Here is a 21634-nt window from a genome sequence, read left to right on the forward strand (position 1 = left end):
CTTAATAGTAATTGATTTTGAAGACGCTCCTAGACATATAAATAGCAAGACAGAAGAGAAAAAAAGCCACAGCAGCCTGAGTGAAGGAAGACATCAGGTAAGCCACTGCCTGAGCAACACACAGGCAACAGTGAATATAACCACATTCTTGAAAGCAGAAGGGACAAATAAGAGTGGCTGGTACTACGAATTAAGACAATAAGATATTGGTAGTAGCAGCAGGAAAGCTTTCCCCTAATTCTTCTAGGTACCAAAGGCTGAAATGTAGGAGATTCAACACGATTCTGAAGCAACAGTTCATTTTGCAAAACAAGTTACTTCACTTCTTCAAATGCCAAAAGACAGCCACTCTGTCATGATAAAGTACTTGAAGTTAGAAGGGTCACCCTAGTATGATCTGGTCCTCTGACCTTCATATTGCCCCATTTTTATAACTGAAGCTTATGGAAGTTAAATGACTTACTCAAGATTACAAAGTTAGTATTTGATTACTGGGTGAAATAGGGTGTGTTTTATTGATAGACTGGGGAAGAAACTAGAGGACGGGTCTTCTTGTCTCCATTTTTTTAGATATTTAAGTTTTCTTCTGGGATACTACTAAGTGTTAAATACTTAGCTAAGTGCCAGGTGGCACGTTAATATATATATTTTTCATTTCTCTAAATTTAGTCCTCATAACCCTATGTAGTAATTATTATTATTACTCTTACCTTTATAATGAGGAAAAGAAGTAACAACTTTCCTAGGCTCACACATTAAGTTGTGGAGCACAGCTTTGAATCTAAGTATATGTAAGTCCAAAGTCTATTTTCTATTATACCACACCTAACTATATAAAATGCTCTCTGGATGGTGCAAGTGGTTTGTGCTAGACAACTAAAGGTTGGTGGTTTGAAACCACTTAGTGGTGCTGCAGAAGAAAGGCCTGACACTCGTTTTAATAAAGATTACAGCCAAGAAAACTCTATGGAGCAGTTCTACTCTGTATCACACAGTTGCCGTAAGTCAGAATGGCAATGGGTTTGGTTTTTAACTATATAAGAGAAAAATGGGAAAACACTAGAGCAAGAGCTTAATTCAGATTTGGCTCATTCCCACCCATTTCCTTATGTTTCAGAAGCAGGAACAGTAGAATATTTTTAAACAAGATATATTTTTAAATATATTTTAAAACAAATAGTTAAAAACCAGAAAAAACTGGTTAAAAAAATCGACTGATCATTAAGAAATTAAATGATTTTTATATTTTAACTTTTGTTTACTCATTTTTAAATCAAAACTGTTACTGTGTATGGGCTAATACTTAAGATTTTTCTTTCTTTTTCTAGTCCTCTCCCTGTTTACTATCTCTATGCATGTTTTTATTTTCTTTCTTTCCTATCTGAAAGACAACCTCAGCCAGTTGAGCATTAACAGAAAGGAAGGAAAGGAGGGTATGAATTTAGCTTTTGACATGTTATGTTTGAGATGTCTGCCAAGCCAAAAATTGATGAGCTTGAAGTTCAGAGGAGGGGTTCTTGGCTACATGTATAAAATTGGGAATTGCCAGTAGATAAAAATAAACTATTATTCTGGGCTAGATTTTGCCTGGTCCACATAAAATGATCATTTTCAATATTTATGAAGTGTGTTGTTTTTAGTTATCCCTAACATCTGGCTTATTCATCTATTTCTCTCTTCCAGAAGCAAAACCCATTCCTAGTGAGTCGATTCTGACTCATGGTGACCCCATAAATTAAAGCGTTGAACCGCTTCAGTAGAACTGTTTTCTTGGCTGTAATCTTTATAGATACTGATTGTCAAGCCTTTCTTTGTGGCTTCACTGGGTGGATATGAACTGCCAACCTTCAGGTTAGCAGTTGAGTGCAAACTGTTTATGCCATCCGGGGATGAAAAGCCTCTCTGCACTTGCATGGGCATCTTTAAAGGTGCCCTATAACAATGCCTGAAACAAAGCTTAGAAGCCCCGCACTTTCTTTGCTCTGTACACTTTCCTACAAGTGAACACTAGACAGATTTTATATTATACAGTGCTCAATACAGAAATCATGGTTCCTGATAATCATGTAAATAATTGTGGTCAGGAGCAGAAAGATAAAAATATTAAGCACGAAGACCTTTATGCAGGAGAAAGATGTGGCAGTCTGCTTCTGTAAAAACTATAGCCTTGGAAATCCTATGGGACAGTTCTGCTCTGTACTATGAGCTGAAATCGACTTGATGGCAACAGGTAAAATCTTTATACTTTGTTCACTTAGTTTAAGGAGAGGTAACTGGGTTGTTTTAGAGTTCTGTAGACTTGAAAACATGGCTTTATGCACCTCCTCCCATTAAAAGATAGAATCGATGTCCCCAACCCATATCCTGGAATAGCCTTGTGACTTAATTTAACCAACAGAATGTTGCAAATCTGACGTTGTCAACTGTCAGTGTCTTGCAGCTTTTGCCTACAGTCTTTTGGAATGTTGCTCTGGGGCAACCATGATGTGAAGCCTGGATTGAAAGATCAAAGGAGAAAGAAAGGGCCAACCAATAAATAATAAATATTTGTATTTTTAAATCCCTAAGTTTTTGGATGGTTTGTTATACGGCAATAAATAATTGACACAAGTCTAGGGAAGGTCACAGTAAAGAAAACAATAGGTTTAAAAATTGTCAGAGAGGCAAAGTTACAGACAGAATCCACAAAGAAGCAGCTAGGATACAAGTCAGGAGTTAATTAATATCAAAGAAGCGGGACAAGTTTAATGAGTTACGCAGGCAGAAGGCAGGACCACAGTCATCTCTAAGGGAATTAATTGTACTGAAGCAAAAAGGGCCTTTGCCTAGATGCAGTTAGATCTAGCTAATTTTAATTCAGAGGAGATTGTTTGTTCTTGGACTTAATTAAATCAGGGCCAATTCCTTTTTGTGAAAGGAACTTGTTGACTCAGGATCATCTCAATGTGAGGACAGTTATGCCCTCATGCAGATTTGGGTCACCCTTAGGGGTTTCAGATTCTTATTGGCTAAATACGGGGTTTCCCCACTCAGGACGTCTGGTTTCCTCTACTTCGCTTGTCTTATACCAGGACTTTCTGCTCCAACTCTCAAGTGATTCTGGCAGGGAAAGGCATCACAATATAAAATAATTACTATATATGACAGAACGAAATTACAGCTGTCAGAGATGACTCATATATAAATTGAATCACAATGGGCAAACTTACAAAGGAACAGAAAGAGACTCACCTGATTCATAAAATGCCCCGTAACTAAAATGAGTTGATAACCAAGGCTTTCTAAGCCTATGTATGTCACAATCAACATATATCATAGAGACATGTCTGTCATTCCAGGAAACTAGAACTGAGAGGAAAAACCATAGGAGTTTGATTGTCTGAAGGAGAAAAACTGTTTCAAGGATCTGGTGCACTCCCAACAAAGAACAAGATGTCTAAGTAGATCATTCTCGTCGTACTGAGGGAAATAACATCGTTCCTGCTACCTTAAGATAAAGAGCTAGGGAGGAAAAAGGCCAGATAAAATGTCTGTCTAATGTACTGTCAGTCCTCTGAGGCATGAGCATTATTATAAAAGAGTCAGAAATTTGTGTTTCTGAAACCTAACCAACAATCTAGTTTGTATTTCTATAATTAGCTCAACTTTGTTCTCCATAATTAGAAAAGTCCATTTACAATATTAGCCAATCTCAGCAGTGTTAAGAAAAGCTAGGTTAAGAGAGTTACTTATTATTTTGCTTTTGTTTACTTGTATTTAAGCCAGCTTTAGAAAGTACCAGTTAATTTGCGGAGAGCATTTCAGCTAAAAACGATGGCAAATCTGAGGGTTAAGACTGGACACACATGCCCTTTTTCATTATTTTCCTTCCAGAGCTCTTTTCTATTCAAAACCTACAAGACTTTAACTAGGGATCAGCAAGGAGACTCAAAATCTTTCAAGAAAGAATTGTGAAGACGACATCCTTAATGTTTTCTCACATCGTTTTTTGTACAGAATGGTAAAGGTTGCAAAAGTTAGATTTTCTCACTTGACTGGAAAAAAAAAAGGAGAATACCTGTTCTATATCCTTAAGAATATATACAAATATTGTCTAAAGATACTGGAAATGAGATACATCTGTAAAGGAAAGTAGAAAGTCAAAGTTACATGTTATGGTTGCAAGTCAAGAAGAAGCAGAGATGAATAAGATACAACAGAATGATTTAAGAGGGTAAGAAATAACCAAATATATTCCAAATGCAGGAAAAGTAAAATGCTCTGTTGAAATTAAAACTATAAAAAATGTTAAAAATAAATTATAATTTTTTAAAAAAGGAAAGTCTTAGAGGCATAATCAGTAAATTAGATTAAATCAATAAAAACAAAAAATGAGGATGTGATCCGCGGGGAGGGGGGTTCCAAAACAAGCTTATATCTTTAGTAATAATTCTAGATATCATACTGATTATAAAATAGATTAATACAAAAAGCCAAAGGCCTAAATAACTTAAGAAAAATGATTCTGAATAAAAAGTGAGAGCCAAAGTTTAATACAATCAAAATTTCAAGCGTCCAGGCTTATTACCAGAGTGTTTCCCATAACTTTCATTTTATGAGATATTCTGAAAAAAAGGGGGTCTAAGTCAAAAGTTAGGTAACTGCTGCACATTTTGGCATTTACATTGCATATTATGTCAGCCCCCCATATCTGCGGGTTCTGCATTGACAGATTCAACCAATCTCAGACTGAAAGTATTTGGGTGGGAAGGGGGAGTGCCAAAAAGCAAAACTTGAATTTTGCCATACTGAATCCACGAGAATGAAGTGATGTGTAGGCATCCCCTGCTGTAGCCTCCCGCCATGTCACAGATCTTCAGTCTCTCTGCAGCAGTCGGTATCTGAGCACTGTGTGCCTTACCTCTTGTTTATTCGTTACTTGGGTTGTGTGCACCCTATTTCTGTGAAAAACTGGCTCCTAAAAAGCAACGAAGTGTTCAAAGAAATCCCTCACTGGCTACATGTGAGAGGTTGAGGAGAGCAAGAGGAAGGAGTTTCAGCCTAGTAAGGGCTGGCTAGCTACCTCTGTAGAGCACTACAGCCTCAAAAACTTCAAGATCGTGGGTGAATTGGCATCAGCTGAGGCCCTGGCAGCAGCAGTGTTCCCAGAAGAGCTCAAGAAACTCAGAGAAGAAAACGGCTACAAATTTTCAATTGTGATGAAACAACAATTTACATCGCATTTACACGGTATTAGGTATTATAAGCAATCGAGAGATGAGGATGTGTCCAGGTTACGTGCAAATACTACACCATTTGACATAAGGAACTTCAGCACCCCTAGATTTTGGCATCCATGGGGATCCTGGAACCAATCCCCCATGGATATCGACATCCCTCTGCATTCAAAGTCTCTGAGAAGTCCTGCCATAAATACTCTAGCTTTGATGATTCAAGCACTGCCCACATTTATTTAACTCTTTAATATTTAGATTCTCCTTTTTATGATGTTTTATCTTAATGAGCAAATTAACTATTTTTATCACAAAGAATTCAACAAATGGGAGAGAAAATAATCAAGTTGCATCTTGTTAATATGTCTAATTGGAGCTTACGAAAGGAAAATTAGAGGATAAGTAACACAGAACTGTGAATAAACTACATCTAGGTAAACTATCCCTTTACTTCATTAACACGAACATAACATTAATCCAAAACAGAAAAAAGAATGAAAACATAAAGCCTAGTTAAAAAAGAACTAGTCAGCTTCTGACTCTCCAGATTTCTGTTAACACTCTTGGAAGTTCCACAATGACAAAGCTAATCCTCTGGCAGTGGTAAACCAAGTTTTCAGCTTTTTTCTTTTTTCTGTGTGGAATGCCCGTCACCCAGATAGCTGTTTGCTTAGCCGTTCCATTATCATTATTCAGTTCTCAGCTCAAATGACACTTCCTCAGAAAGGCCTTCCTTTGCCATCTTATCTAAACTTAACCCTTGCCGCCACTTGATCAAATATTATCATATTACCCTGCTTTAATACCTTCACTGCACTTATTTGATTACCAGTACAATCCAGTGCCTGGAATGGTGCTGGACACATAGTGGATGCTCAACAATTACTTGCTGAATGAATCAATAAACACTATTTTAGCAAAGCAGCTTTCCATGTCTTATATATACACTTATCAGAGTAAAATAAATGTAGCACGAACAGGGACCAAATATTAATGTTTCTTTACTATGATTTAAGTTTGAAAAATGAATATGGCACTTTGCAATTTAATAATTTAAAAGTAATGGAAAGTTGCTTTGTGTGTACAATATTGTTTATTTGTTTAAACACATCAAAGTTTCTTATCTTCAACTCAAAAAACCCCAAACCCAAATCCATTGCCATCAAATCAATTCCAACTCATGGCAACCCCATGGGTTAGAGCAGAACTTCTCCATGAGGTTTTCAAGGTTGTAATCTTTATGGCAGCACATCACCACTAGATGGTTTCAAACCACCAATCTTTAGGTTAGCAGTTGTGCACAAGCCTTCTGCGCCACCCAAGGACCTTTATCTCCAACTCAAAGAGAATAGATAATCTCAAACCGAGTAAGTAAGAGTGAAAACACCTTTTCAATATCAATAAAATGGATAATCGTACCTCTAAAAAATATCCAAACCTATTTAAAGTTTTGAAAAAGCCTCAAACTCTTAGAATGAGTTACTTCTGTTAAAATTCAGCAGACTAACCATCAACACTATTCTAGAGTAACAAAATAACTTTGTGAGAAGTTAAATAACAACATAAAAGGAGAGAAGTGAAGTAAATTCGAAATATTAAACAGCACAGAAATGGTGACTACAGCTTGTTTCTTTATTCACTGACCTGACTGTATAAATGTACGTGAGATACAGTTCTTGTGTACCCATATACTATTCATGGAGTTCAACAACTATGGTTAATTGTACCTAATAAATGGCTTCATTAGGTAAGCAAATAAAGAAATGTGGGTAGGAGCTTGAAAAATATCTATTTCTTTCAAATGTTACAAACATAATAGCCCCCTTTTATCAAATGCTTACTGGATTTCAGGTATTGAATTATTTGCAACAAAAGGACAGAATTCAAATTCAAAGCCTGAGCTCTAACTCTAGATTTAGAGCGTTTAACTACTGGATTAAAGCGGGACTGATTTTGAGGATGAATACCTAGAATGCAGTTTTAATTTCACAGCTGGGTATCTACTTAACATGTCAACTTTCGGCTGAAGACACCTACATGAAAATCATCTAACTTATCTGTCCAAAAATTAGGAAATTCCACCACATTCTCCAACAAGTTCTCCTCAAGGCAACCCAGATTCATTTCTTTAGACATACCTACTCTTTAGACACATGCGGTAATTTTAGCTCTGATAAAGGTGGGCTGGGGAGTCTGGTTTGTGTTTTAATCAGATCTGCTCTGGTACCTGATTGCCACCTGTCTCTAAATTTTCCCCACATCACAAAATCTCCAAATGATCCCCAAATAAGGAACATAAGATCTTCCATTCTTGGCAGACATACCTTACTTTCCAAGTAACAATAGCAATAGCAATAGCAGCAAAACCAAAAACCCGTTAGACAAAACAGTCATGTAAAGCTTTCTACATCTACAAAAGAAATTACAAAATTTCTACCAATTTACAAGAAAAAAAAATCTGCCTGGTATAAAATACTTCTGTCTGCTATGCTATGAAGTACTAGCTTCTGATTCTAAAATTCAGAGAAACTAGAAACCTGAGTACTGACATCTAATTATTTACAAAGCAGCCACTAATTCCAGTGACTGGTTCCTAATCACAATGTCATTCTTCTAAATGGTATAAAAGCCAGGTTTTAAACTTGCCTGATACATATTCTCATAGTACTGTTTATGAAGAGAAAAATCTTCATTAAGAATACATATAAACACACACATACATATAAAATAAACAGTAGCAGACTATAAGTGGACCTTAATAAAACTAACCAGTCCACTCTCAGTCATTACTAAGTGGATTCAGGAGTTGGAAAGTGGCTGTGTCAGGACTGGGTTAAGATCAGACACAATATATGAGATATGCCTAAAAGTACATTTGCTCCAGTCTTAAGAAGGATCCTGTATATTTGAATTTAGCATCAAGGAACACAGCCAACAGCTAGGAAAAGAAAGAAGTGTAATGAATGAGCAACTGCCCCAACACGATGGAGCAATTTTAATAACCCGTTATCTACAAAACCAAAACACAGCCTAAATAAAGTCTTTTAAAAAATGTTTAAAAAAGAAAAAAGTGGACATTAGCTACCTGTGATAATCCAGATAAGCAAAAGACTGCATTCAATACATACATAGTTGGTATGCTAAAACTCTAAACAGAAATGACCTCATTTAATTATTCACTAGGTTGAAATCTTGGAACATTTTTCTTTCAGCATTCTTCAAACTGCTTTTATAATTTGAGCCTCTACCAGCATCAAGATTTTGTCTACAGTTAAGTCTATATATTCCTACTCTTTATTCCTTCATAAAAAAACAAACAGCTTAAAGAATTTTCAGTTAACTGACACCAAACAACTTGATTTTTCCTATTAGGCTTCTGAGTAACGCCAAGATAGTCTTCTGCCAAATCTACCGTCATCTAAATAGCTTCTAACCACAATTCAGTAATTCTTTATTGAATAAAGGTCACTTTTAAATGGGAACTAAACTGAATTACCAGGCTGATGCTTACTCTACTTTCTATCAGATTATAAGCAATCGGTGTAATGTATAAGTAAGGTAAAGATGACCAAATCTTACCTTTATCAGTTGTTACTTTTTCTATGCATCTGAAAGAAATGAGAATCAAATATTAAATGAACAATCTTGTACATTTTCTTAAAATACAAATATTTACCTCTTTCAGGTAACAAATGATGCAGAAAGCATCTACAACAGTGCTGTCCAACAGAACTTTCTGTGATGATGGAAACATCCTATATCTGCCGTGCTCAATACGACAGCCACATTTGGCTTCTGAGCTCTTGAAATAGCTAGTGTAACTGAGGGACTGAATGGTTTACTTTGATGAATGTAAATTTAAATAGCCACATGTGCTATCTTATCTGAGTGCGGGGCTAGACTAGCATTCAAAACAATTGTTTTAACTGTAAAAAGACATTAACACAAAGAAAATACTGCTAATTTTGTTAGGTCCAATGCCATAAAAGATCATATAAGAAAAAGTCCACATTTACACAAATACAGGAAAAAAAAAACCAAACCCATTTGCCAACTCATAGCGGCCCTACAGGACAGAGTAGAACTGCCCCACAGGGTTTCCAAGGAGCAGCCGGTGGATTCCAACTGCCAACCTTTTGGATAGCAGCTAAGCTCTTAACCAGTGCGCCATCAGGGCTCCCAAATGCAAAAAAGCAGGGGTGAAATGCCACGAGATTTGTGATTTGCTCTAAAACACTTCTACCAAAAAAGGCGGTGGGGAGGATAGATGAAGCAAGCATGAGAAAATCTCCATAACTGCTGAATCTAGGTGATAGATACTGAGGTTTCATTATACTGTTATCGTGTATTTGATAACTTTCATAACAAAAATTACATGAATCTAAAAAAAATAACATTATTAACTCATGTAAAAATATATTTCTAAAAAGGCAACAGATGGATCTCAGAAATAAATGCAACTTGCACTTTACAAATTAGATAGCAACAGTCAAGGGCTTAAACTGTTATAGCCTACAGACTAAAAAAAGATGTTATTCTCATGTTTTTAATTTGGAAAAATTTCTACCATACATAAATGTTGAGAACAATATAATGACTTCCCCTATACCAACTTCAAAAATCAACAAGCCTTGTTATCTTTGTCATAAAGATGCTAGTCTCTCCGAGCAGTACAAAACTGAGAGTGTGTGTGTGTGTGTGTTTGGCAAGTAAACCTAATAAAAATGAAGACTGTTTTACGTTACAAAAGAATATTCAGGCAAACATAGAAGCCACAGCATAATACAAATTCCGTTCTCTTTAGAAAGAATAGCTATCATTTTTTGTTCCTTTTTTTAAAAAAGTTTGGTATTATAATTCTTTTTTAAATTACCAACGCCCCAGTTAAAATTAACACAGGATAACTACTAACCCTCCTTTAACTCTAACTGAAAACTACAGAAGTAACTGCTAAAATTTTGAAACATTAAACAATAAACCTTTCGAATACCTTCTGGAATGGTTCAATGTTTCTATTACCATACTGATCACCCAAGGAGAAAAACTGCATCTTGTACAACTGAAGGCTTCCTCAAAGAGCCATGAAAGATTTTTCAGTTCAGAATATTATTGCCTCTTCATCCTCGCTACTCATGACCCTCACATTTTCCTTAAAGGAACAGCAGGAAGGCATCATCCAAAGGTTTATCATTTTACTTTTAGCAAGAAAATATACCAAAAATGGAACTCCATACACCAGAAAATAAATAGAGCAATACTCCTGTTTCCTTCATCTGTAATTGATCTTCTGAACCCGGTGGAGGACTTCTAAAAATGCTGTCTTTGCTAGAATGATTACCGAACAGCTAAATTAGAAGTTTTAAAAAGCATTTATTATTAAAGTGTTAAACTTTCACATCTACAGGATCAACGAAGGGCTGACTACTATAACGTGAAATAAAAAAAAAGATTTTTTCATTTTAACCTAATCTTAGGTTTGATAATTCTTATTATTGTACTTTAGACGAAGGTTTCCAGAACTAGCTTCTCATTGAACAGTTGATACACATATTGTTTTATGACATTGGTTAACAACCCCACAACATGTCAACACTCTCCCTTCTCGACCCTGGGTTCCCTATTACCAGCTTTCCTGTCCCCTCCTGCCTTTTAGTCCTTGCCTCTGGGCTGGTATGCCCCTTTAGTCTCACTTTGTTTTATGGGCCTGTCTATAACCTTTGGCTGAAGGGTGAACCTCAGGAGTGACTTCATTACTGAGTGAGCTAAAAGGGTGTCCGGGGGCCATACTCTCAGGGTTTCTCCAATTTCTGTCAGGCCAGTAAGAAGTTTGACAATTTCTATTGAAAGCATGGATGTTTTAACTTATGAATAAAAAAAATATGTATCTCAAAACTACTATACCAATGCTATCATGTTTCTCATGAAATATATGTATTAAAAAATTTAAACAAGAGAGCGTATTAACATCTGCATGTGCAATATGAGAATCTTAACTCTGAAATTTATTGGCTTAAAAATGATCAGCTTAATTCTTAAATAGTACTGAGCATATAATATAACCGTTCTTCAAATTTAGTTTATCTTTCCTTACTATTCGCCTCCTCAGCTTTATGATTCTAAGCATTTAACTTTATGTGTTTCCCTCGAGCAAGTTTGAGGAAAACAAGTTTTTTACTCCTCTTCATTCACACATATTTCCTATTCTTTTGAAATGTTTAAATGGAAAAAACTGTTATAAGCTTAAGAAACTATAAAAACTGCAACCTAATTATCATCCAACTATAAACGAAAGCTCATGGCACAAACTGATAAAATATCAGATTATAGATGAGGAAGCAGACAAAGTCACTTAACGTGACTTGCCCAAGATCACTTAATGAATAGTAAAAAGCTGGGACTTGAAACTTGGGTTTACCAGCCAAAAAGTCCAAGGTTTTTTCACTACAGTATTCTGCTTTCTAATACGGACAGGTTTCAATCAATCCAAATGTCTATGTTTCGTGACTTTTTAAGCTGTTGTACACTTGGCTATCTCTTCAAGTAACAGAAACAAATGTCAGCTCATGCCTGGGATTTAGTAGGGAAAAGCTGGGATATGGAAAAAGGACCTGAATGAAACAAGTTATTTGGAAAATAGAGATGAATCAAGGTCAGAAGACACATGACCACAGTTCAGAACTGATACTCAAAACTTATCACAATGTCTCAACAAATTAAAAGAGTAAATTAAACAAAAAATTATTGCTAAAATGTGTTTTATCGTTCTGAAAATTTGTAAACTATGCATATGTTTGACAAATCTTCACTAATCAATGCATCTCCCGGTTACACCGCAAGGCCCTAGGGGACTGGGACCATGCCTATTTATCTCTACAGCCTGCTAGCTCAGCAAAGTGCCAGGCCGGGTTCCTGCTCAGTCAAGATGATGTGAGCTGAACTGGTTTAGGATTTCTATGATTTCCCACACAGTAAACTGAAAATATGTAACAAAAACATTATGATGATGAAATTTTAATGATCTAATAAAAACTGTACAATTTTAAGTACACAATCAAGACACAGCTTTGAGGCTGAGAAAAGAATACTTACTATTAATTACCTTTTATGATATTGGATGAGAGAGAGGGACACCAAGAATTAAGACTATACCCTCCTCCCTACAAGGACTATTATGGAGAAAGATCTGAAGGGATTTAGTCAAGTCATCCTCATCATCCTTTCAAAAGTTCAACTGCTGTAACTTTTGTATTATGGAAGTGCAAAGGCTCACAAGTATTTTTTACCAAGAGTTAGGAGAAAATAAACCATGACAGGGGGTAAACTACTACCTTAAATGTAATTATCTTTGATAATTAAAACTGTCTAAGTAAAAGTGGTGGAACAATGAGGGGGAAAGGTGGCAAGGAGATCCAGGTATATTTAACTCTCATCATGCTTGGTAAAGTACAGTGTCAGCGAAAAAGAGGAAGACCCTCAGCGAAATGGACTGACACAGCGGCTGCAACAACGAGCTCAAGCATAATGATTGTGAGGATGGCGCAGGACTCTGCGTTCTTTCTTTCATTCTGTTGTACATACGGTCGTTATGAATGGGAACCGACTCAATGGCGCCTAACAACAACTCTTAAATAGCAAATGAAAAGGGAAAGGAATTTTAAAAATATTTGAAGTATTTACCTCCCTGTGTGTGGTAATAGTCCCGGGGCGGTACAACCGGTTATTGTGCTTAGCTGCTAACCAAAAGGTTGGTGGTTTCAGTCCACCCAGAGGCATCTGGAAAGAATGGCCTGATGATCTACCTCTGAAACATCACCCACTGAAAACCCTATGGAGTACCGTTCTACTTTCACACACATATGGTCACCATAAATCGGAACTGACTTGATGGCAACTCATGGTGGTTGTATGCATGGTAATGTAAAAAATGAAAAATTCAACTTTGTAGAATTTGCAAAATTTACACGAAAACCACTACTACATACTAGCTCTGTGTCACCACCACTCAAAACAGTAACTTTTACTCCTCTACTTGGCATTGTGCTAAATGCTTCACGTCTTATTTAATTCCACAGACTTAAATCCAAATAAAGCTAATGACGTATGTTTTCAAATTATTAAGAGTTCTAATTGCAAAATTATTTGTAAGTAGATTTTTGTTGTCCACAAAACTGCAGTTCAGACAATTTTCAAAATTATGTAAACTTACATGACATTCAAAAATTTTCTGAAAGCTCATCGAGTTCCACACTGTACCTCCGAATCTTATTCCCCTTTCTGAGAGGCTTCTAAGGTAGGCATGCCAAATCAGACTTAATTCTTCATTTCGGAAGAGGTCAAATTTTACCACTATCCCTATGGGGGAGTGTGGGTGGGCACTTAAAAAACCGTGATTGTTTTTCTCTTTCACTTTTCCCTGCTTTTATTTTTTTCACTTGAAATTCAAATGACACAAATGACGCTTTCAACAATGAATTAAATATAAATACCTAACGTGATTAATTTCCAAAACTTACAAACCTATGCGCTTTGGGATTCTTTGAGTTTTATTTTAATAAGCAATTTAAAATCCTTATCTCCATGGCTCTGTCCTCATGGTTCCTCTAGTACCTCTGGTAATAAAGGAATTCCTTTTAGATTAGTCTAATTTTAAGACGAAGCCCCTACATTAAAACACGCAAAAACAAACTGTACTTGGAAAAAAAAATTAAAGAAACACTCATCTATTTTGTTACACAAAAAACTACACTTAAAATTGGCACAACCACGTTTGTATCCCTACCAATAAGCGATCAGCTTCTAAAAAGGAAAAATCATGTGAAAATTTATGAGTGAAAAAAAACCCACATAAAGATACCAGTAAAACTGGCTCTTGGGCTAATCGATGGGAAAACAGGGACACATTTTCGAAAGCTAAGATCGTGCTGCAGATTTCCTAACGAAGATGTGATGTAATAATACAGGAGAGCGGCTGTAAAAGGGAAAGGGATAGGCTAACAAAGAGGTGCAGTTGCCAGAGTGTGGAATAAGCCTGCGGCCGACAGAGAAGTGGGACACTGGGCAACAGACGGGGTGTATCCCACAAAGGATTATTTCAGGGAGTCGGGAAGTGGCCCGACAGGCAGAGGGCACGCGGGCTGGAGGGCAGTGTTCAGACGGGTAACAGGGAAAGCGGGGTGACATCAGGCGTGCAGAGCCGGCAGGGGGCAGAGCAGGCAGGATGTCACGTGGAGTGGACTCTACGGGAGCCGGGAGGGTTGCGTGCGGACACAGGGGGGTCTTTGAAAGACTGCGTTACTCACAGGAGTCGCGGACTCTTCTTGCCCTGAGCTGGAGACGGGGGCTTCGCGGCCTGGGACTGCTGTCCTAGGACGTCGGGAGGCCTGGCGCTGGGGCTGCTCCTCCGCCGGCGCGGATACTCGGCCTTCCTCCGGCGGGACACAGCGGCGGCGGCGGCCGCCGCAGCGGCCCGGCCCCGGTCGCGGCCTCCCCTCAACACGCGGCTGCTAGTGGTCCCTGCAGGCGCCGCCGCCGCCGCCACCGCCTCAGGGGGCCTCTGCTGGGGCTCCTCCGGAGCCGCCTTTGCCACCGCCGCCTCTCCCCCTTCCTGGTCCTGCTGCTCCGGGGGTCTCGGCTCTTCCGTCTCCCCCGGCATCGGGGCTCGTCCGTCCCCACCCCCCCGTCCCAGGCGGCGGAGGCGGAGGCGGCCGCGGCGCTGCTCCCCCCGCCCCCTTCGCCTCCCGGAGCGTCGGGCTCACTCTCACCCTGCGCTGCTCTTCCCCCTCCCCTCCTCCCAGCTCCGAAGGCGCCCCCCCCGCCCCCTGCCACTCACAGCCCGCAGCCGCTGGCGCCGCGCGCGCGCCTGACACGGACGCTCCACGGACCAATCGGAGAGGATGAACGGCCCCCTGGCCCCGCCCCTCCCGGCCTCTCACGCAGAGGCGTAGCGGGTTCCCTCCCCCACCCCTTCCTTTCACCAATCAGGAAACGGCTCCAAGGGAGCGCGCGAGGTTTCCTTCCCCGCGCACCCGCTCTCACCGTTAAACGGCTGCGTCTCGCGACAATCCGAAAGTGACCTTCCCGCCCCCTTCCCCCCCCCCCGCCAGATCAAAGCGCGCTATGGGCAGAGGGAGGGGCAGGTCTCGCGAGGGAGGTTGGAATGAGGAAAACGCACCTCTTTCCCCGCCTCGCGCGCACCCAGCACTGGCTGCGCGCGCACCTGCCTCCCTAAGGAGCCGCTAATGCAACAAGGACTCTTTCTAGCCTTCCTTAGTCCGTGGAAACAGCCTGGTCGTTCCTCTGCCTCCACCCTGAGTCCCACTTTCCAGTCTTTGGCTTTTTTGTCCCCAGCGTCGCCAAGTCTTGCACAGAGACGGGGGAATTTTTTTGAGCTGTCGCTTCTCCTTTAAGAAAAAAAGCCCCGTCGGCTGCCGAATGAAAGTCTCTAACAAAATGGCGGTGGTAGGACGGAGGCGGGGTAGTGGGGAAAGGAGAACCCGCCTCTTCGCGCATGGGTATGGTTAACTTTCCGATAAGGCATCCTGGGACATGAAGTTGTAGTTACCGTGGAATGCAGTAAAAAAAGATAAGCAACCTGGGACGGAGAGGATGCTGGGAGTTTATAACTAGTGCTTGATGGGAAAAGTGGTTTACTCTCCTTTCGTGGTCCGAGTTTTCTTTTCTAGGGAGGCAGTATTTCCGGGTCGGGCTGTGACGCCTGCGCATTGCCGGCCCAAGGGGCGAGCCAGTTGCTTGCCAGCGAGATTTTTTTCCTACTTTTTAGTATTTTTTATTTAGCGTTGGCGTAATACTCCTTACCGTGATTTCGTAAGGTGGCACGTCCTCTGGGGCCAGCTAGGGTTCATGTCTACATTATTCGTGTTGACATCCTGTTTCTGATCCACTAACGTGTGGACCTCTGGACGGCAGGAACTGAATCTGTTTTCGGTCAGGACCTCAGGGGCCTAGCGCAATGCCTAGCACTCAGTCACCTCTTAATAAAAGTTTATGGAACGAATTGTAGAGTTGCTTTTCTACCACACGTTTTTACGGCATCATGAAGCTGGCGTCTGCTGCTTAACTTTTAGGTTTCTGGTTCCTGAGCTGGAGGGAAGGGCGAATGGTTGTTAGCGTGACTCAGGTGACCTCCCCAGAGAAGCTGAAGGTCTGTCTCCCTTATGCTTCCTGTCCCGAAACCACTTGCGGTTTATAAATATTTCTGTTGCACAGGAAACACAGTAAGAATAGCAGGTTTGTCAGAAGTTACTTGTCTGGCCAATATCGTATGCATACTAAATTGTCCTGATGCGTCAAAAGGGAGTTTCCATTTGCTCATTTTCAAGTTGCAATCAGTGATGCAGTTGGCCTTTGCCATCTACTTGTTTGATCCACTATACTCAAGGAACGATTTGAAAGAACAGTCCTTTAACTCTGGAAAAGAAAGCTTCCGAGGTTAAAAGCCCCAGAAGAATGAGAACGGAAACAAGATCTGGGATCCAATTCTAGATTTCACATTAATCATTCAGTTAAACTGTAGATGCAGTCCAGTATTAGCCAAGTACTGAAGTGCATTTTTCCTTCCAGTATTTTGGCTCAGTTACCACCTCAGATTAGGCAAGTGTTTTATATTCTCTGCTGAGTGTTTTGCACTTTCATAGAGCTAATGTTACTTTTTTTGTTGTTGGATATAGTGTGGATGAGAATTTTTTCAATCCCACGCTTTCAGTGAGCAGACTCTTGGAACAGCACTGACATCCAATGGTTACTCAAAGTAATGCAAAATGGGAATCTCCTTTCAATTAAAAAAAACAATGGAATGGAAAATGAATTGATCCCTTTAGATTAACCTAAAAAGATACCACTGTGTTGTAGAGAAAAGATCATGGGCTTTGAAGTCAAACTGGATTATAGTAGGTAGCTAACAAAGCTAGTTAATTAATTACTAATTCTGTTAAGGAAGTTACTATCCTTGAACTTATTTCACCACTAGTAAAAATGGGGATAATATTTCTTTCACAGCGCCCTAATTATCGTTCTTTACATACCGCCTTCTGTGACTTATTTGGTAAATGTTTTATTTCATTCAAGGTGAATAAAAGCTCAGTGGTAAAATAGGTGAAAACTTCAGTATCACTTTTCAGAGAAACTGCTATAAGACAATTTTGTTTGTGATGTCACCAGTTTAGCACCTGGTGTCTTAAACCTTGCAGTTTCATTCTTCATTACCTCTTTGTTGTTAGCTGCCGTTGAGTCGGCTCTGACTTGTGGTGACCTTGTGTATAACAGAACAAAACATTGCCTGATCCTGCACTATACTCAAAATCGTTCATATGTTTGGGCCCATTGCTGCAGCCACCATGTCAGTCCATCTCATGGAGGGTTCCCCACTTTACTGTGGGGTCAGGTGAATCAGCATTGACTCAACAGCAGCCAACATATACAGCACCACTTTACCAAATACGATGTCCTTTTCTAGTGATTAATCTTTCCTGATGACATGTCCTCTACCAATGTTTGAATTTTGGACCTCTGAAATAAGCCAGGCCCTGGCAATCCAAATGTGAATAAACATCAGCTCTGCCTTTTAAGGATTTACAGTCTATCCGGAGAAGTGGGTAAGCATAATTTCTGAACAATTAAGTAAAAAAAGAGAGCAAAATAAATTGGGTACTGGTTAATTCTGATGGAAATTTTGTGGACACTGTGCCTCTATTGTCCCCCGTCTTCACAGAAGAAAGCAAGTTTCCTGATGTACACTCACAGTGGGACCCACACTGAGAAAAAACGCAAGTGCAAATCTGCCATTTCCATGAATTCAAGAGGAGTTCTGGCAGGTATTAAGTACTCAAATTTTGTTAAATTAATTTTGAATCTTTATCTTCCTTGCCAGTCCACCACCAGAATTCAAATCCTACAACCTGCCTTTCTACGTCAGTCCTATTTCATTTTAAAACTGTGACCTGCAAAAAAAAAAAAAAAAAAAAAAAAAAAATTCACCAAATCAAAAGAGAGGAAGTGCTAAGCAAATACAGGAACCAAAAAGGGTTATAGAGGCTGCTTCACGCTGTCTCATTCAGTTCCTTTGTGGTCTTCTTCTTCTGCACATGCCAAAGCAGCTCCTTACAACCTTTGGGACCAGAGCATCTTGGGTGTGTGACAATGGAAGAGTTGGGTGAGTTGAGCTTCTTTGAGAAGAAACTCTGAGGGAATGAAGACTTGGCTGCCGTCTATATGTGTGGTGGGGTGTACTTCTAGCCAGATTGACGGCAGTACTCAAAGATTTTATTTTCACTTCTCTGCTATCTTCACCCAACCAAGTATGAAGCATGAGGAACTGTGATTGGGGGAATGCCAGGTTCACTGTTTGTGGTAGCTCGATAGGTAGAGAGCTTGGTGCTAACCACAGGGTAAACTTGTGATTCCAGAAATACTTTTGGACTGAACTGCGATTGAAATTGTCATTTTTAACTTGGGCATTTTGCCTTTTGGGAGATATGGGAGGTCATAGGGTGGTCACACAGCTACAGGGATGTGATTTGGGGGAAAGAAGGGAAGAAAGAAAATGGAGAGGGGAAAGGGTGTTTTGAGGAAGATAAATGGAGTCAAAGTGCAAGAAGGAGGGATCTGCAGAAGTTGGAGAAAAGCAAAGGTAGTTTCGTTTGTTCCCTGGTTTAGTGTTAAATCAGTGATTTTGTTACTAAGCTTTTTATTCAGAGGAATTCTGAAGGAACAAATTACTATGGCCTACAAATATGATACATCCTCCCACTACAAGGCAATTAAAACCAGCCGTGGAACTATTGGCCACATTAACTAGGGAGGTCCCGCTTTCAGACCTTTGGAGTAGAGTAAAGCTTGTCATTCTTGGTACTCATTCCTCAGTCTTTACCAACTTTTGTTGCCGGCATTCTTGCTAACACCGAGTCACTCACTCACCTTTACCTGATTGGCAAGCCGTATTAATTCCGGAGTCCTGGGTTTTAGCATGTTGAAAGTGTAAACAACAACAACAACAGAAAAACATCTTGGACATTATCTTTTTTTTTTTTTAATTGTTTCTGGGTGTGATTTGAGGGCTAGGGAAATAGAGGATGGAAGAAAGTCAAATAACCAAAACCCACTGCTGTTGAGTCGATTCTAACTCATCAGAAAGAAGAATGTTGAATGAAGAAGAGAAAGTGTTGTTTAACAAACACTGAACTATTTTTGATATAAAGTCTATTTTGATCCTTGGGATAGCTGCATTTATATCAAATTCTTATCCTGTGTGTGAGAGTTGGGGAAATCCACATTTCTGCTATGTTCCAGTAGAGTCTACCTCTCTCTCTATTTATTTATTTCTTTAATTTTAGGTATACCTAATAGTTTTCATGCAGGTTGTTCAAATGGGAACTAATATTTATTCAGTGGTTCAGGTTAAAGCTAGGCATTTTATATGTGCTAATCATTTTAGGGTCTGCAGCAACCCTCTGAAAGAGGTAATATCTACTTTTTTTCAAACGAGAAAACTAAGAAAAAATGAAATCACTTCTTCAAGGTCACTCTCAGGAGCATCTGATACCAAAGCCAATTAAGTTACAAGGTGTTCTCCTTTTTCGAGGAGTGTGTTGGCTCAGGTGTTCCCACCAATGGAACAACCCAGATAATAAAAAACAGTAGATTCGCAAAGTTTTGCATTTCCTGAGCAGGATGGATGGTAGAGAAATCTGGTCTAAAAATATAGAAAGTACCAAGCATCCTGGAAACTAACATTTGTGTAGATTATCCAGATGGCTATACCTCAGTAGCTGTTGATGTCTACACCTGAACAGCTTCTTCATATTGTCATCAGCCCAATAGCTACCTGCAAGACTTGGGGTGGGGCCTTCTTCCCCTCTGTGGGGATATAGTATTGAGGGCAGGTTAGCACAAGGGAGCAGATATCCCTTCTGTAGACCTTCCTAGGAGGTTAGTAGCTTGTTTCTACCCAGAAGGTTTTACCTAGACCCTCAACACACAGGTATGCTAGATAAAGGGACCTGTAGCAGACTGCGGCTCTGAATGAAATTGCAACTCATGGGGACCCCTGAGAGAGCCCACTTTACTCCTTTCCTGTTAATGTTGGTATTATTTCATTACTGGAGGGGATTTTGAGCAGTAGGTGAGATAAAGGACTATAAACTTTTCAGTCTAGTTGCCACCCACTATCTTCCCGTCCCCTCCACCACCACCACCAGGAGCCCTGTATTTGTCATACTGAAATTAGTCATCTTCAAATTACAAAATCTGTCAAGATGACCTCATGGTGTTGGTGATATGGGCACTCACAAGAAACAGGAAGAGAAAGGCCTGTTAACTCATGGCCCAAAAGGGACAGTTTCAATAAATCCGGCTAGCTGGTGCTTCTAAGGGTAACACCCTACCCTTAGTGGTATGGTTTACTCTTCTTATAGAGGGTCTCCCCTTTCCCCCAGCCTTTATGTTAAATGACTTTTTATTTTGAATCTAGAAGGATCTTTGACTTTTGGTTGGAGCAAAGCTTAGAAAATAGAAAAGAGAATAAAAATCTGGAATTCCTGAATTTTCTCCACCTGGCTACCAACATTCTAAAACAATAAGTTTTACTCTCTCTTTCTACTTTAGGTTTTATCTTTTCTTTCTTGTCTTTTCTCTTCTTTAAAAAAAAAATCTTTAATTATAGAGAATTTTAAACATGTAGAAGTAGGGAAATAGTTTAAGGACACCTGATATACCTATCAACAAGCTTAAACAATCATCAGCTCTTGGGCTATCTTATTTACACACCCACTTATTCCTTCCACCCCTGGATTATTTTAAAAGTAATTCCAGATATTATTTCATCTGTAAATATTTCAGCATTAATCTATAAAATAAATAAATATATACATATGCATATACAAATAATTGTACTATTATCACACCCAAAAAATCCTTGACATCATGAAATACTATTATCACCCCTAAAATAAATTAACAGTATTTACTTAGTATTATAAAATATCCAGGCAGTGTTCAAAATTACCTGATGGTTTCATTTTTTTTTTCAGTTTATTTAAGGATCCAAATAAGGTCCATACATTGCAATTAGTTGTAAGTCTCTTAAATCTTTTTTAATCTATAGGTTCCCCCTCCATCTCTTTTTTCTCATTATACAGTGAAACCTATGAGAGCCAGAACTCACTGGCACTGTCTTCTTTTTGCTGATTTCACAAGTTTTCCGCCTTTGACAGTGTACAGTCACCGCTTCTCTATCACTCATTTTAGTGGAAAATATTTGAGTTTTCCTTCTCTGACCAGTTTCCGCCTTACACAGATTCTGGCTTTTGCAGATTTTACTGTAATTTATTTGTTGAAGGGTCATTTGTCCTGAAGAGTTTGGCTCAGTTTTCTTATCTCTACAATGGTGCCTAAAACTCATGACCAAG

At 39.3% G+C, this 21634-nt stretch overlaps 2 protein-coding genes across 3 annotated transcripts in view; one reads left to right on the forward strand and one right to left on the reverse strand.

The window, feature by feature from the left end:
- The window catches only part of ZFP91 (ZFP91 zinc finger protein, atypical E3 ubiquitin ligase), a 34595-nt gene extending 19620 nt beyond the window's left edge, over nt 1–14975 (reverse strand). Inside the window, exons 1-2 of the mRNA XM_012559384.2 lie at nt 14513–14975; nt 8793–8821 (exon numbers count right to left, since the gene is read on the reverse strand). Of these exons, the coding sequence (XP_012414838.1) occupies nt 8793–8821; nt 14513–14865 (382 nt within the window). The 5' untranslated portion in view covers nt 14866–14975. The remainder of the gene's footprint in view (nt 1–8792; nt 8822–14512) is intronic.
- A 3221-nt stretch (nt 14976–18196) lies between these two features.
- LPXN (leupaxin) overlaps nt 18197–21634 on the forward strand; it is a 41895-nt gene continuing 38457 nt past the window's right edge. The window contains exon 1 of one of the 2 annotated variants that reach the window (XM_004389302.2): nt 18197–18381. In XM_004389302.2, coding sequence (XP_004389359.1) covers nt 18369–18381 — 13 coding nt within the window. In that variant the 5' untranslated portion in view covers nt 18197–18368. Of the gene's footprint in view, nt 18382–19628; nt 20055–21634 lie in introns of those variants that run through there. The other variant, XM_023743170.1, reaches the window with a different exon arrangement.

This window comes from Trichechus manatus, unplaced genomic scaffold (genome assembly GCF_000243295.1).
Source record: "Trichechus manatus latirostris isolate Lorelei unplaced genomic scaffold, TriManLat1.0 scaffold00240, whole genome shotgun sequence".
Taxonomy (NCBI): Eukaryota; Metazoa; Chordata; class Mammalia; order Sirenia; family Trichechidae; genus Trichechus; species Trichechus manatus.